This window comes from Hylaeus volcanicus, chromosome 7 (assembly GCF_026283585.1).
Source record: "Hylaeus volcanicus isolate JK05 chromosome 7, UHH_iyHylVolc1.0_haploid, whole genome shotgun sequence".
Taxonomy (NCBI): Eukaryota; Metazoa; Arthropoda; class Insecta; order Hymenoptera; family Colletidae; genus Hylaeus; species Hylaeus volcanicus.
This window is the reverse complement of record NC_071982.1, coordinates 13193473-13208702: the sequence shown is the minus strand read 5'-3', so window position 1 is coordinate 13208702 and position 15230 is coordinate 13193473. Positions and strand designations below refer to the sequence as shown.

The window sequence follows — 15230 nt, the reverse complement described above, 5'->3', positions numbered from 1 at the left end:
TTAAAAGGAATTTGTATTTGATCAGACAATTTATTTCATCAAATCCGCAACAAAGCAAATTGTAATTGAAACTATACATATTGTCCTTATTCGTGGTATTACATTCTTTTTAATTAATAACTGATCTTTTCTTTTTTTCATTTAAACAAATATACAGGGTGTCCCAAAAATGTTGTAACACCTTGAAAGGGGTGGTTCGGGAGGTGAATTCATACAACTTTTTCCTTAGCGAAAATGTTGTCCGCGACTTCGTTAAGTAAATATTAATAAAAAAAACCCCGACCAATCAGAGCGCGAGTATGCCGGTTGAGCGTAGGCTACGCGCTGAGCGGCCGCGCTCATACGTTACCACGGCCGGTCCAACGGTATTCGCGCGTTCTGATTGGTCGGGGTTTTTTATTAATATTTCCTTAACGAAGTCTCGGACAACATTTTCGCTAAGGAAAAAGTTGTTTGAAATCACCTCTCGAACCACCCCTTTCAAGGTGTTACAACACTTTTGGGAAACCCTGTATACGTGGTCGGTACTCGATTTACGCGGGAAGATTTAAATCGAATTAACCGCGTAAATCGAAGACTTATTATTAATTCATTATTCGACAGATAATCAATTTATACGAATGCTATCTTGAATACATCGAATATTTAAATTTAACAGAAAATTCTTACTAATCAAATCTAGGTTTTACTAATTCTTTAATTTTTTTACTTTTCAGATTCCGGCACTTCTACGAAATGTCTCTAAAGATGACGTCATCGGTTTCCTAACCTGTATAACATTCACGAAAATAAATAGCAACTAGTAACTTTCACGATTGTCAAAAATTGCATGTGACTTGCACAGTTGCACAGAAAATGTAGTTAAAGTTGTTTTGCATTCGTCGAACGATTATGAACTTTGTACAGGAAATATCATCAGGACGATAAAGACGTTATTGCGAGCCATGGCGCCTGAAAAATCGAGCGGCAGTGCTGGTTGCCAATTAAGAAATGTTCCGAATGCTTTGAGCAGGTATTAGTTTTCTCTAAAATTGGTTCAAGTAAAAGTTTCATAAACAACGACACTACTTCGATTCGAAAATTCGTTCAATACTTGAAAAAAGTATCGGAAGATCAAACTTTAAAAGATGAGACTCCCGCTTGAGTAATTTAAAATTCTCTTATTCTCCGTCATGAAATACTTCATATTTCCTGAACTATCTGGGACGAAATGTTTTGACAAAAATCATTATGTAGTTAATAGTCTATTTCTTATAACAAGAAGAAAATATTTCGAAATGTATGAATAGTTGTGCGTACTGTTATCTTTGTTTACATTTAATGCGAAGTTTCCTTAAACTTAACGCTATCAATTCTACTACAACTGTAATTCAAAGTAAACCTAGCTTGTCTTTTAAAGGTTGAAATGAAGTAGCAAGAATGAATTTAAAAGTAATAAGAGCGATCAATGACGATTAAATATTAAAAGTTTAACTACATTTCCTTTCATTTAATGTTATATTATTTTTATATGGAGTGATTTCTTTGCAGTACGCCTAGTATATCATCACCATTTCCTTCTCCCAACATTCAATCAGGTAACCCACCTCCAGTGCCACCACGTCAACCAGTTCAAAATTATTCTGGATTCAATGATTATAGACCATACGGGTCTAATTATTATGGTGGATATGGAAATCAGTATAGAGGATTCAGTGGGTATGGAGGATATAGTTCCTATGGTTATAGTCCATATTCTAATTTTAATAATTATGGATCATTTGGTGGACACAGTGGCGATGTTGAAAGTAGGTGAGTCAGGATTAATAAAAGTAATTTAACACAATATCTTTTATAAATAAATTTGTATATTAAATGTTTTTTTAATGAATCCATATAATGACTTTTTCTTATGTTTTCTTTTTGTTTAGATTTTCTCAATATTTTGAAGAAAGCACTAGGCCAACATTTCAGTTGATTGAAACTGTTCTGCAAACATTTTCATCTGTAACAATGCTCTTGGAATCTACTTATTTTACTATAACGAACTCGTTTAGGGCAATTTTGAGCGTTGCAGAAAATGTTGGAAGGCTACGCTCCACTATAGGACAACTATTTAATACACTTGCATTGATTAGATTCCTAAAATGGTTATACAGAAAAATTGCACGCGGTACTGGTAAGATTTGCAAAATTAATAAAATTAATAAATTATTAATCATTTTACTTTTCAGGTTTCCAGAATGAAAGTTCCATAAACGAGGAATTATGGGAGAAATCTATAGTAAAAGTTGGAAACGAAAATGTTAATAATTCTTCTTTTTGGTCTGGATTTTTATTATTTAGCGTGTTTTTCGTAGTACCTTACATGATTCATAAAATCTCGAGTAACATGAAACACTTTAAAATGAAAGGTACAATTGGAAATATATTAAATATTAAATTGTTATACAGTCCCAGCCGTATACAATTATGCGTATCTTTTAGGGAATGATCCAAAGGAATGGTACCAAAGCGAACAACCAGTATATATTGCAACAGTTATGTACGATTTTGTTGCAGCAAATAATGAAGAACTGAGTGTGAGAGCTGGTCAGAAAGTTTGTCTTGCACCTCAATCTTTACAACCAAAAAATTTACCAGGGTGGTGCAAAGTTACTGATAACGTGAACGTCGGTCTCATTCCCTACAATTATGTTAGAGTTGTAGGACAGTTAAAAAAGAAGAAGGAGAATACTGAAACGCCGCCTCTAAACGAAGAGAAACCTTCTACGAACGAAAATCAGTTTAGGAATAATAAAGAGGGTTCTGAAATTTTAAGAACCAATGAAAATGTTACGAATGAAGCATAAACATTTAGAATTTATTTAACATAATTGAAGCAATATTCGTTTAATTTTCAATATAATAATGATTGCTGAATATTTTTAAACATTAATCGCGAAAGACTGTATTCTAATAAATTCTTTCGTATCAGTTAATAACTTATCTCGAGAAATACCAAATTGCCTTTAAATATGCATCATAAATAATTGTAACAAAAATAACATTTAATGAATTTTGGTTTGGAAAATTAAGTTATGACACTGATATAAAAATTGAGAAAAGTGGATAAAATAACTAACAACTTTTAAAACATTTTAATTTTTGGACAATTATAGGTGGAATAGTAAAAATTTCGGATAAACTGAAATTCTATGCCTGTTGGGTTTTAAAGTAAGATTGGGTTATCGATTTTTTTGATGGGTATAATAGATGGGACTTTCAATGTTACATACAGTAGTTATATTTATACCGCAAACCGTAATTTTAGTAATTATTATAACATAACGTATGTATTGTTAAATTTGTACACATTTTTCTATTTAATTTTTAATTTTTGTTTATAATAAACTGGATATTTAAATAAATACTGTTAAGTTTGTATCTTTCTTAAACTTTGAACAGTATAATATTGTACTTCATATGATAAGAATCCTGTTTTATAAATAAAAATTAATGTTCTAGTGATAAGTGAATATTGCAAAATATTATAATTTATATTTTTAACGAGATTTAAACATCCCTAAGAATAATTGTAGAGTGAGAAATTGTTTATACCTTAATATTACTACGAGAACAAAAACAAAATCGAACGGTAACATTATATTTTTTTGGGGTTATTGGCTATGGCACCTAATTGGAAAATCTTAATTTGTTAATTTAACTCTTAGGCCACTTTCATGCTCTCACTCTACATTTATATTCAATACAATAGTTTCTACTTGCAAATTTATAAAAATAATATTAATTGGAGTCAAAGGAATTTTTTTTTCTTTTAAGGAAAAGCTTTAGAAAATTTACAAGCATGTTCACATAAAATACTTTATAGGTATATGTATATTATATTTATATATTTATATATATATATATTTATGTGCTGCGCCTGCTCGCACGCGCATGTTTATATAATTTACAATTTCACCTTCCCTCTCTTTCCAACAATTTCAACAACAAATTCTACATTCTACACAACGAATTCTGCAGTCATTTTAGCGTTCTAAAGAAGGGAATGTTTTGTTAGGAAGGAAAATATAGAAAGAAACGGAGGAAAAAGAGAAAATGAGAAAGGAATTCTTTTTAATCGGTGAATTTGCGATTAGGGTTGCTTCCAAATAGAGCAGAACGTATTTCCGGTACTAATTGTTGCGCTATTAATTCTAATCTTGTTTCCAAAGTATTGCTGACCTTTATGCGCCCTGAAAAAGAATTAATGTGCAATGATTAATTTATTTTTGAATTATCTTATTCTGGAAAAGTTAATTAGAAATCGAAATATAAGTTGTTCGTTAATACAGTAGATCCTCGAGTTGCGCGTTGTGTAACATAATCATGTAAATGTAATGCAAAACATATAAAATGTAGGTTTAGTAAACAAATACCTCTTCCTGCATATAAGTCAACACCACCACAACTGTCGGGAGAAAGGAAATTGTCTTGATCAATTTTAATCAAAACATCCTTTCTTGTTAGTTGTTTATATGTATCCTGTACAGCATTGAGAATAGATTCTACTAGAGGAAGATCTACTTGACGTACACGAACAGTAGCATGAGCTTCTGTCAACTATAAATTGAAAGTACATGAGTCATATCTATAAACTATGATTGTACATTTGTAAAAGTTACATAACTTAAATAATTTTGATCGATTTGAAACTCGAATAGATATGTACCTGACACAAGCCTTGCAAAATTAGTAATTCCAAAATTCCACCATAACGTGAAGAATCTCGTGATATTTCCGCTAATTTTAATCTTGCTTCATCAAGTACACTGCGTACATGGTCTTCTCTGACTTTCAGGACTTTTAATCGAGCCTGATTCAGCATGTTGGATGATTGACTATGCATAAAACAATTTCAATTAATTATGCATAATTCTCCATAAAATTTGTATATAATACTAATGGATGAACAACATGCTGTGCTTTAGCAATGAAAGAGTTAACAGAAAAAGTTAGAAGTAGTTACAAAAAGTATGTTACATTATAATTGCAATGTTGAACATGATTCTTTATGTTAAGCATACATTTTCTTTTGAAGTTCAACTTGTTTCTCCTTCTTTTCATAGTATTCCATAATTTTAAGTCTCTGTTGCTGAACCAAACGACCTTTTTCAATATTAAATTCTTCTTCTGCTTTAGCATCAATCTCTTCTGCCTTTTCATTGGCCTCTTGCTCAATGAAGGCCATCATATGTTTAATCTGAAGGAACAAGATTACTATAATAGTGCCATAATCCATTTCAATTAAATAAATATTTACCCATAAGAATTCAAATGAAATTCATCACTGAACTAATATTAATATTTTTTTTAGATTCTATAGTACTTTTAATATTTTATGAAACTTCTCATACACAAATTGATACGAATATCAAAATTTGACAAAAGGGGAATTATTAAAGAAAAGGTATGAATCATAAATAATTAGGTATTATTATTTTCTTGTATTTTATCATAATTTGCAAATTAATAAATTAAAAATATGTAATTTCATAGATTTGAAAATTGGAGTGTAATACAATTACACATGATATTCCCTTGTGATCTAACTTTTGTAAAACGAAATTACATATTTTTCATTGTTATTAGTTACTCGATATATGTTTCGTTTAGAACGAAAGTAATTCCAATAAACCAAAAACGATTTATATACATTGAATTTACTTTGAAAAATCATGTCTTTTTTTTCGACGAAATACAAGTATGAGATTAACGAACATTAAGAGGGAAATAACGAGAACAAAAAGTTGACAAGAGAAATACGAAAAAACAAGTGTTCCGCGAATGCAACAATATATAGAATAAAATGCAAAAATAGCTTAAAATCAATGCTCAACGGGAATCCGCAAATGGTTTAATTTGAATGGTTTCTGTACCTGTTTTTGTACGTCTGCATCGCTCAGTGCCATTTTGAAGCTTTAGAATTAGCTCGTTCCTCGGAATAAAGCTTTTTCGAATTATTAACCGACCCTATACAACCGAATCGAATTTTTCAAGGAGTCAACGCCTACTGACGAAAGTGTCTTCGGTTAATGACGATCATATGACACGAACGGTGCGTTCGTAAAACCGATCAAAGTTGAAATATATAGCTGGTTAATGCGTTCTTAAAGTACAGAACCAGAGTATATACAAGGTGTCCCAAAAATGTTGTAACACATTGAAAGGGGTGGTTCGGGAGGCAGTGATGGGCAAAACCCTAGGCTTCGAATAAATTTGAAGTTTGCTGATATGTTTGTCTCGTTTCCTTCTTTGGAAAATGTTCAAAAGAGGAAATGAGACAAACATGTCGACAAACTTCAGATTTATTCGAAGCCTAGGGTTTTGCCCATCACTGTCGGGAGGTGATTTGAAACAACTTTTTCCTTAGCGAAAATGTTGTCCGAGGCTTCATTGAGGAGATATTAACGGAAAACATTGGCCAATCAGAGCCCCCGAATGCCGGTGGAGCGCCCGCGGTAGCGTATGAGCGCGGCCGCTCAGCGCGTAGCCTTCGCTACCGCGGCCGCTACAACGGCATACGTGCGCTCTGATTGGTCGACGTTTTTTGTTAATATCTCCTTACAAAGCCTCGGACAACATTTTCGCTAAGGAAAAAGTTGTTTCAAATCACCTCCCGAACCACCTCTTTCAAGCTGTTACAACATTTTTGGGACACCCTGTATACTTTTCAACGATCGTTTCGTAAAAATATCCGAATTATAGTATTCGTGTAGCAATTACACAGCTGTTTACATATAAAAGCGATGCAAATATAACATACGTGCATACTTATTTCTATACGCGCGTACATTTTCCATCGATCCTTGTAAATAGTATTAAATTTTTGTAAGCTCGTATTCCAAACTAAATTTAACACTAGATTAACGTGCAGAACCAACGTGTAACGATAAAAAAATCCCACTTTATTGTGACATTTCAGTGTATTTGAAAAGTTGAATTAACTAGCTCGTCTTCAGCGTGTTTGTCGGTGGTTGCATTTCATACTTTTATAAGAAAATACTGTCCTCGATCGGAATTTTACGTAATTCCGAGAGTAAACGTAATTTTACTAGCTTAAAAAAGTAACGTACAACGTGACGATTGTCAACCCGAGTTAGCTGTCAAATAAATTTCACAAAGGTAACGTTCCGTTGACTCTAACCTAAAACGACACGCGTTACCTTTCGACATCTGATTTTCGAAAAGTATCAACAAACTGTTCCCATTTGTATAATAATCGGTTTTCGTTTGTAATTGCTTCGATTGTTTCCAGTAATTGATACGTTTCGTCGATTCTTCCTACCGTATTTTTCGAAAGATCGATCTTTGTTTATCGTACGTTGAATTTTAGGGTTAGGTTATCACTTGATTTTAGATTTAACGATACCCAGATCACGAATAAGTATTAAATTTAGTTATCTTTGAAGTTAATTACTCCGTTAAAAATTATGTATGTTGCATCCTTTTTCAACGAAAAATTATATAAAAAAGAAATTTATGAATCTAATTCTGCTATGCTTTGTGTAATTAGTCATGATCATCTGATTTCGTCTTGATTTGATCCAATCTTATCTTGCTTCGAATTTTTATTTTTCAAAGTATTCACACTAAAATGATGATTATTGAAATGAGAAGAATAAATAATATATTGATATAATTTCTATTATTATTAAAGTTGTATTTTTATTTTATCTATGCAAGTTATTTGTTCAATCTGTAAGTGTGATAAAATAGATAACTATTGTGTATCTTTTAATGTATTTTTTATTATAATAATATACACTTGTTTATCTAAAATACATTGCTAACAATGGAGTTATGTTATTAGATATAACATGAAAACATATGTTATATTACCATATCGTCAAAATATTAAAAATCAATAAAATAGGAATACAAAATTTATGTCTTGAATTTTAGTAATTACTTATACATACTGATAGCAGTAATTTCATGTTTACAGGACAATAGCAAAGAAGATGTCAAGCGCGGAATCTTTAGCAGAAGTAACAGATGTAGTTCAAATTCTTCGACAATGGGAAGAGGAACATTCGTCGCCTTCATACGATCCAATTCCAACACTTCAAAGACTGGCAGAGATTATAGAACTGGAAACAGAAAATTATTTAAAAATGGATCCGGATCCGTTTGATGAAAGACATCCATCACGCACAGATCCCGAGTGTAATTTTGGACATATATTAAAAGTTCTGTTTAGAAAGGATAATTTTATGACCAAGGTAAATTAATGTGTTATTATCCTACACTAATAAAACACTTTACGCTATAACATTTATAAATGGTTATATAATGTTTTATATTTTTGACAGCTTATAAATGATTATTTGAGAGACACTTATTGGTCTCGAGCGGGTATCACAGGCCGCGACGTTAGAAAACTCAATATCGCAGCCTGTCGTCTAATGCTCGATATACTTCCCGGTTTAGAAACTTCTGCAGTATTTCAGCCAGATATGGAAGGACTTATTCATCGTTTATTTTCTTGGGCAGAGAAAAGCGTCGAACCCTTACAAAGTTATGCGACTGGACTCGTAGCTGCTGCAATGGAAGTTCAAGAAATTGCGACAGGTTTTTCTTTAGTTTATTAATTAATTATTATTTAAAATTTGTTGTCTATATACTTTTTATTACGACAGGATTTAGAGAACAGAATGGAAAAATGGTGCCTCTGATGCTACAGAGGCTTCATAAACTACAAGAGAAAGCACAGGAAGATAGACAACTTGCAGTTAACAATAGACCGTTTGCACATTTTGGTCAAGATAAAAATAGCGGAGGAGATGGAGAAAATAAAGGTGTTCCTGGAAAAAGAAAAGTGAGAACACTTTAATATATAACAGTCGAATTATTTATTTTAAAAACTTAGTTATAAATGTGAATATCAAATTTCTGTTTAAAGGTGCGAGAGAAACGAAAAGAAAATGGTGTCCTTAAAAGCCCTAACCATAGCAACTATTACTCAGAAGACGAAGAAGACTGTCTTCAATCCTCTGAGGATTCTGCTCCATTACCCAAGAAAAAGAAAAATAACACAGAATGTGAAACTCCTGTAAAGAACGATGTTATTTATCCAGAAATAATGTCTCCACCCTTGTCTGTGCCAAAAAATTTTAATTCCAATAATCAAGTGACACCATCCAAGACTCAAAGCACCCATGGCAGACCTCTAAATGTTTCTTCGGCACGATGCAATTTGCAGAAAAACTCTGCGTCCTCGTTGCAGAGTTCTAGTACTCCATCTCCGTTATTAGAAGGAAATTCAAATTCATCGTGGGCAGAGATGGAGTCATACGTTATTGGAAATGTGCAAATACATCCTCCAACATTGGCTACAAGACAAATGCTGATATTGAGGTAAATATATTAATTTCATTATATCATGAACATAAGTATTTGTGAAATAATGATTGATATTCGTGGAATATATTTTATACATTTAAATATATTCAATATTAAATAATTAAAGTTTCTGTGAAATTTTATATTTTTATATACTCATTATATATAATATAATTGTTGTGCATATATGATGTAGTATATATTAATTATGTGCTTCTATTAATTGCATTTGATTAATAATAATTTCAATCTATTTCTATTGCTTCCACTGTGAAACTAACAACAGTAACGTCAATTTAAAGAACTAATATTTTTATTGGATCACAGGTATCTTACACCGATGGGTGAATATCAAGAATTTTTAGGTCATGTTTTTGAACAAAATGCTCTGGAACTAATTCTCAAGTACATTAACGTTAGAGAAACCAAGGACAGTCGTTTAGCTTTCGAAGCTTTGAAATACTTAGCGTCTCTGCTCTGCCATAAGAAATTCTCCATTGAATTCCTCAATGTCGGAGGTTTGCAGAAATTGTTAGATGTTCCAAGGCCCAGTGTCGCGGCTACTGGTGTTTCTATTTGTTTATACTACCTAGCATACTGTGAGGATGCAATGGAAAGAGTGTGTCTACTACCGAAACATGTTATTTCGGATCTCGTTACTTATGCATTATGGCTTTTGGAACGAAGCCACGATTCTGGAAGATGCCATGCAACGATGTTCTTTGGATTCTCCTTTCCATTTAAGGTGATACTAGAGGAATTCGATGCGCAAGATGGACTACGAAAGCTATTCAATGTGATATCCACCTTACCGATCTTAAACATAGAAGAGGAGCCAGCGTTAAATGACGATGAAGAGTGTGCTTCTAGACAAATAGTTAGACATGTTGCGGTTGCTTTGAAGCGATACATGGAAGCTCATTTACATCTGAAAGCAGAGCAATTACAAAGAGCAGAAAATGTTAGAGCAGAACGCGACACGGTGCAACCATCATTACCCCCTTATAAAGCTTGCAAACTAAGCAGCGAAGAAGTACAAGCAAAGGTGGAAATTCTTCAAGAACTGATGTCTGTTAGAGCAGTATGGCCGCCAGTAGAAGAATTACATCGCCTTGGGGGCATAACGTTACTCCTCCAGATCATTGCCTTTGCCAGAGAATGGAATTACAGTGGTCGCGTTCACACAACTTCTAGCGCGGAAACGGTCCGTTCCTGTCTTGATGTAATAGCCATTTGTTCTGTTGTGCCAAAAGTGATGTTGTTACTTTGCGAAAGAGTAGATATGCCGGATATGTCGATGACAATGGCGATTAATTTACTTTTAGCTGCGGCAGAATGTGAAATCATCGCAGACGCTGATGTACAGAGAGCTGCGTTGCGAGCTATTATTAATTGCGTTTGCGCTCCAATAAACAGGATTGGCGGGAATGTAGCGCGATATTCGGTAACAGGATCCGATAAAAAGAAAGCAAATATTAATAATAGCGAAGAGTTAATACAAAAAATTTGGGAGAGTGTAAGATCAAATAACGGTATAATGGTTTTATTACAATTAATGATGGTTAAAACTCCGATCACTGATGCCGACAGTATAAGAGCATTGGCCTGTCGTGCATTGACAGGTTTGACACGCAGCGAAAAAGTCAGACAAATAATTAGCAAACTTCCAATGTTTACCGATGGACAAATTCAAGCTCTAATGAAAGATCCGATACTTCAGGAAAAGAGACAGGAACATATTACATTTCAAAAGTACGCTTTAGAGTTGATGGAAAGAGTTTCTGGAAAAGCAAAGCCTACTGGAGCGGAATATGAAATTTCTTTGGTTAGCCTACATAAGGCGAATGTAGTTGCACAGACTAGAATACAATACAACGAACAGCAGTTAAATCAATTAATATACCAACACTTGATGTCGAAAGGCTTAACCGAAACTGCAGCAACCCTTCATAGAGAAGGAAGTCTAGAGACTTCTGCAATAATGAAACCAGTGTGTACATATCAACCGTTCATCTATCGCAGCCCTGGAACAGTCGGAACAAGAAATGGATTTTCTCCTGGAGCACCAGTTAATTTATACAATACAAGATGTAATCAGAGAGAAGTATCGTCTAGGAGCAACACCACTCCTACTTCGTCATCTAGATATATATCTCATACGAATTCTGGTTCAAGTTCGTCATCTCTATCTTGCGGAAGTAATATACGTCTGAAACTTTCTGACTGTCTTAATCAAAATGTTATCTCAAATAGCACAAATCAACCAATTAAACTACAAATTAACCAAAAAAAAAATCAAGTCGACAAGCAGCCTCTAGTCAATTCTATAAATTGCCTGTCAACTATGCAGCCAACTACGTGTAGATCATTACAAAAACAAATTTCGAGAGATCCTGGAGGTGGCGGGGGACCTGGCGTCACTACGTCCAGCCCATCTATAACATTGGATTCTATTATTACGGAATATTTAACTAATCAACACGCATTGTGTAAAAATCCTATGGTTACTTGTCCACAATTTAATCTCTTCGAACCACATAAATGTCCAGATCCTCGTACGAAAAATTCGACGCCAACAAATGTAACTGTAAGACTGTCCAGAAGAGCATTAGGAGTGGACGGTAGAAGATTGGATAGAAGACACATTTATAGTCGATTTTGTCCTGTAAAAACTTTCCGGCCTACAGACGTTGGAACCTTCACCTGTTGTATTTTTTCGCCTTGTCAGCAATATCTAATGCTGGGTACCTACGCAGGCGACGTAAAAATGTTTAATGCCCACACGGGAATGGAGGAAGCAACGTATCCATGCCACGAGTCCTATGTCTATCACATGGAATGTAACCAACGTGGAAATTTATTATTAACTTCCACCGCATGGAGAAGTCCCATGTCTGCGCTCTGGAGTATAGGAACATTTTTCGATATGAAATTATCTTTAGAGAACGAGGATTATATCGAATTTGGAAAACTTCAAGATAAAATTATTGGAACCCAAGCTGAAAGTGCTACAATTTACGACATAGCTACAGGAAAATTGTTAACAACTCTTTCCCCTTCAATTTCTAATCAGTACACCAAAAACCGTGCTACTTCTAGCATGAATGATGAACTAGTTCTAAGCGATGGTATCCTTTGGGACGTAAATTCGGGGAAAGAGATTCACAAGTTCGATAAGTTAAACCAAACGCTTAACGGAGTTTTCCATCCGAATGGTATTAATATAAATCATATAATTATTCAGTTGATAATATGAAGTAACATTAGAAATAGTTCGATAATTCATATTTGATATTAAATCATTTTGCAACAGGTACAGAAGTAGTGTCGAATACAGAAGTTTGGGATTTAAGAACCTTCCATTTACTGAAAACTGTGCCAACGCTTGATCAAATGGAAGTAATTTTCTCTCCTGTTAATAATATTATATATGCTGTGTCTTTGGATCAAGAAAATGGAGACGAATCACATTATGTTACCTCGTTTAAGACATTAGATGCTTTGGATTATAGTAATATTGGTAAGTTGCGTTGAATTTTATCTGAATTTTTCATAAGATTTTGAGTAAAAAATAACAATAATATCTTATGTATTTTTATATAATATTTCAATTATAGCAACTTGCGATGTCAAGAGAGGAATTTATGGGCTGGCTTGTAATAAATTCGACACACAAATTGCAATTGTCGAGAATCAGGGTGAATTCGATAGTGTTCAAGAATCATGCGTTAGGCTATACGATGTTGGTAGAAGAAGAGACGATGAGGATGAAGCTGATGAAGATGACGATGAAGAAGACCTTGATGCAAGCGATGATGATGGTTCGAATTCTGGTTCTGATGATAATAATGCCGATGGTATGCACTTACTATATTACAATATTTACTTTAAAATATCTCTTTTATTTCTTCGTGTATAACATGTATGAACATCTCAATTTGAAAGAAGGTTTTGCTACGTAACAGTTACTTAATATTAATGATTACAATTTCACGTCTGGTTTAATCATATATCAATTTTATTAATAATTTGAATACTGAGTTATTTAGATAAATTCTATTGTGTCCTTAAGTAATTTTTTAATTACATTAATTTGTATTTCTTTAAGTGTAGTTTAAGAATATGTTTTTAAATAGATGCAGATAATCCAGATGCAGTAGCTGAAGAGAACGGCGATGAAAATGAACGAAATGATCGTGAGAACAACGACGACGACGACGATGATGACGATGAGAATGCAGTCGATGGTGACGACTCTGGAGACGATATGACAGATTATAGTCCGTCTTCAGAATTTCCTGATTACTCTTTGTCCGATGTCGATGATATTGAAATTTATTTTCCATAACTGTCCTTCAAGTTGGAAGTAACACATCACAAATTTTTATTTTAAACAGTTCCAATGCATTCTACAAAAAGTGGCTTTATTTCATATTCGGCCAATCATGAGGCTGAAGGATGTTTTACCATAATATGTTCAATTATGACTTATTAATCATTAATTGGCAAAATAGATATACATATATATATATTTAAAAAAATGGGAAAAATATCGTGCAACAATCAATTAGTGGAAAGTGTCGTAATTCTCACTGTTTAGCTTATATACTTAATATTAAAACGATGAAATTGATTAAAAAATTAGTAAATTACATCTTAATTAAATTTTCATTTCAATTTTAATTCAAATTTAACGGCAAAAATTTTTGTTTCGTTTGTACCAATCGTAATATTTAATAACCTTCAGTCAAACAAACAAAAATAAATTATCAAGATTGGCCAATGGAATAATTCTAAAATCGATTTACTCAGCAATCATTAAAATATTAAATAGTAAAAACAGGTTTGTCGCTGATGTAATTTTGAATTTTGATCAAATGTCTTGTTGATCAATTCAAATGTATATATTATTATTTAAGATATTCGTTGTTCAATGAACATGTATCGTATATTTACTAAAAAAAAAATTGGTTATTAATAAGAGATTCTCTTCCTCTTCAAGATAATCGCGAAAATTTGTATTGATCGATAGATCGTGTTGAAAGATCCTCAAAACCAAATTTTCGATTATTTTGAGACCTAAATTAAAGCAGTAAATTTTCAAAATTTTTTGAACGTATACTTAAGCATATGAAATAAAAGTATGTAAGAGAAAAATGAATGTGTTCGTGTACGTGCGTGAAAGAAAGAGAGATTGTAAAAAGTTGATTTAATCCTGTCGTTTGTTATCATTAAAGATTCGTGAATTTGTATAGACGTGCTCTAATAAATAGAACCGCGCTTTATGAAGAATTTCAGCAAGCCTATCAATGTTTGGGTCTCTTGATATTAATAATACGGTGTATCATTTTATTTTTCATTCATAAAACGCAAAATTTCGCATTTTTATCGATTCAGCTAATTATCTTATCGATCTTAATTATTCAAAACTAAAAATTCGAATATCTGTGCCAGTAAGTCTTAGTATTCAAGATTCAAGCACTTCAAATTATAAACATTGCAAAGTGGATATTCCAAACAATTTTATTTTTCTAAAATACATGAAAATTTGAATAATTAACAAAAATTGTTACAATGTGCTCGTAGTATACTTAGAAGTTTAATATTGAACATAATGATATAAATTATATCTATATCTTGTAATATCGGAATTCAAATATTGGCGCCACATCTAGCGGCAAGAGTAACAACCAATGAGAACCGTTTCTATAGAAACTCGCATCTGCTGTTAGAGGCGCTGATAATAGATTTAGAAGCAGTTCAGTTCAGTTCGTTCACCGCTAGATGATTGTACGACGTAATTTCACTAGACCCTCTAATTGGAAAATTATACGAAAATTTTTGGTGCTGACGTTTACTTCGAG

General features: G+C 32.9%; 3 protein-coding genes across 5 annotated transcripts; 2 read left to right on the top strand and 1 right to left on the bottom strand.

Moving 5' to 3' along the window:
• Positions 1–774: 774 nt before the first annotated feature.
• LOC128880296 (peroxisomal membrane protein PEX13-like) lies at positions 775–3410 on the top strand. 2 transcript variants are annotated; one of them, XM_054130225.1, is made up of 5 exons: positions 775–1012; positions 1531–1791; positions 1911–2152; positions 2214–2393; positions 2467–3410. In XM_054130225.1, exons 1-5 carry the CDS (start codon positions 945–947, stop codon positions 2829–2831), a joined length of 1116 nt encoding a protein of 371 aa, XP_053986200.1. In that variant the 5' UTR covers positions 775–944; the 3' UTR covers positions 2832–3410. The 2 variants fall into 2 exon arrangements, with proteins under 2 accessions (XP_053986200.1, XP_053986199.1); XM_054130224.1 differs by having other exon boundaries at positions 777–1012; positions 1911–2158.
• A 419-nt stretch (positions 3411–3829) lies between these two features.
• Positions 3830–6074, bottom strand: LOC128880298 (V-type proton ATPase subunit E). Its single transcript, XM_054130227.1, has 5 exons — positions 5901–6074; positions 5049–5224; positions 4694–4862; positions 4401–4584; positions 3830–4217 (listed from the first exon to the last, which is right to left on the bottom strand). The coding sequence occupies exons 1-5, from the start codon at positions 5931–5933 to the stop codon at positions 4099–4101; spliced, it is 681 nt and encodes a 226-aa protein (XP_053986202.1). The 5' UTR covers positions 5934–6074; the 3' UTR covers positions 3830–4098.
• A 618-nt stretch (positions 6075–6692) lies between these two features.
• On the top strand, positions 6693–14618 carry LOC128880294 (protein mahjong). 2 transcript variants are annotated; one of them, XM_054130220.1, is made up of 9 exons: positions 6693–7146; positions 7970–8246; positions 8337–8595; positions 8664–8842; positions 8927–9381; positions 9694–12581; positions 12680–12886; positions 12984–13223; positions 13503–14618. In XM_054130220.1, exons 2-9 carry the CDS (start codon positions 7986–7988, stop codon positions 13712–13714), a joined length of 4701 nt encoding a protein of 1566 aa, XP_053986195.1. In that variant the 5' UTR covers positions 6693–7146; positions 7970–7985; the 3' UTR covers positions 13715–14618. The 2 variants fall into 2 exon arrangements, with proteins under 2 accessions (XP_053986195.1, XP_053986196.1); XM_054130221.1 differs by lacking the exon at positions 6693–7146 and adding an exon at positions 7172–7341.
• The last annotated feature ends 612 nt before the right edge of the window (positions 14619–15230 follow it).

Excerpts from the sequence above, each read along its gene's own strand:
- LOC128880296 (XM_054130224.1), top strand. The coding sequence starts at position 945 with ATGGCGCCTGAAAAATCGAGCGGCAGTGCTGGTTGCCAATTAAGAAAT. Across the intron at positions 1,792-1,910 it reads AGTGGCGATGTTGAAAGTAG|ATTTTCTCAATATTTTGAAG; the intron begins GTGAGTCAGGAT and ends CTTTTTGTTTAG. Across the intron at positions 2,159-2,213 it reads AAAAATTGCACGCGGTACTG|GTTTCCAGAATGAAAGTTCC; the intron begins GTAAGATTTGCA and ends TTTACTTTTCAG.
- LOC128880298 (XM_054130227.1), bottom strand. The coding sequence starts at position 5,933 with ATGGCACTGAGCGATGCAGACGTACAAAAACAG. Across the intron at positions 4,863-5,048 it reads GTTGAACTTCAAAAGAAAAT|TCAATCATCCAACATGCTGA; the intron begins GTATGCTTAACA and ends TTTTATGCATAG. Across the intron at positions 4,218-4,400 it reads TGACTTATATGCAGGAAGAG|GGCGCATAAAGGTCAGCAAT; the intron begins GTATTTGTTTAC and ends ATTCTTTTTCAG.
- LOC128880294 (XM_054130220.1), top strand. The coding sequence starts at position 7,986 with ATGTCAAGCGCGGAATCTTTAGCAGAAGTAACAGATGTAGTTCAAATT. Across the intron at positions 8,596-8,663 it reads AGTTCAAGAAATTGCGACAG|GATTTAGAGAACAGAATGGA; the intron begins GTTTTTCTTTAG and ends TTATTACGACAG. Across the intron at positions 8,843-8,926 it reads GTGTTCCTGGAAAAAGAAAA|GTGCGAGAGAAACGAAAAGA; the intron begins GTGAGAACACTT and ends TTCTGTTTAAAG.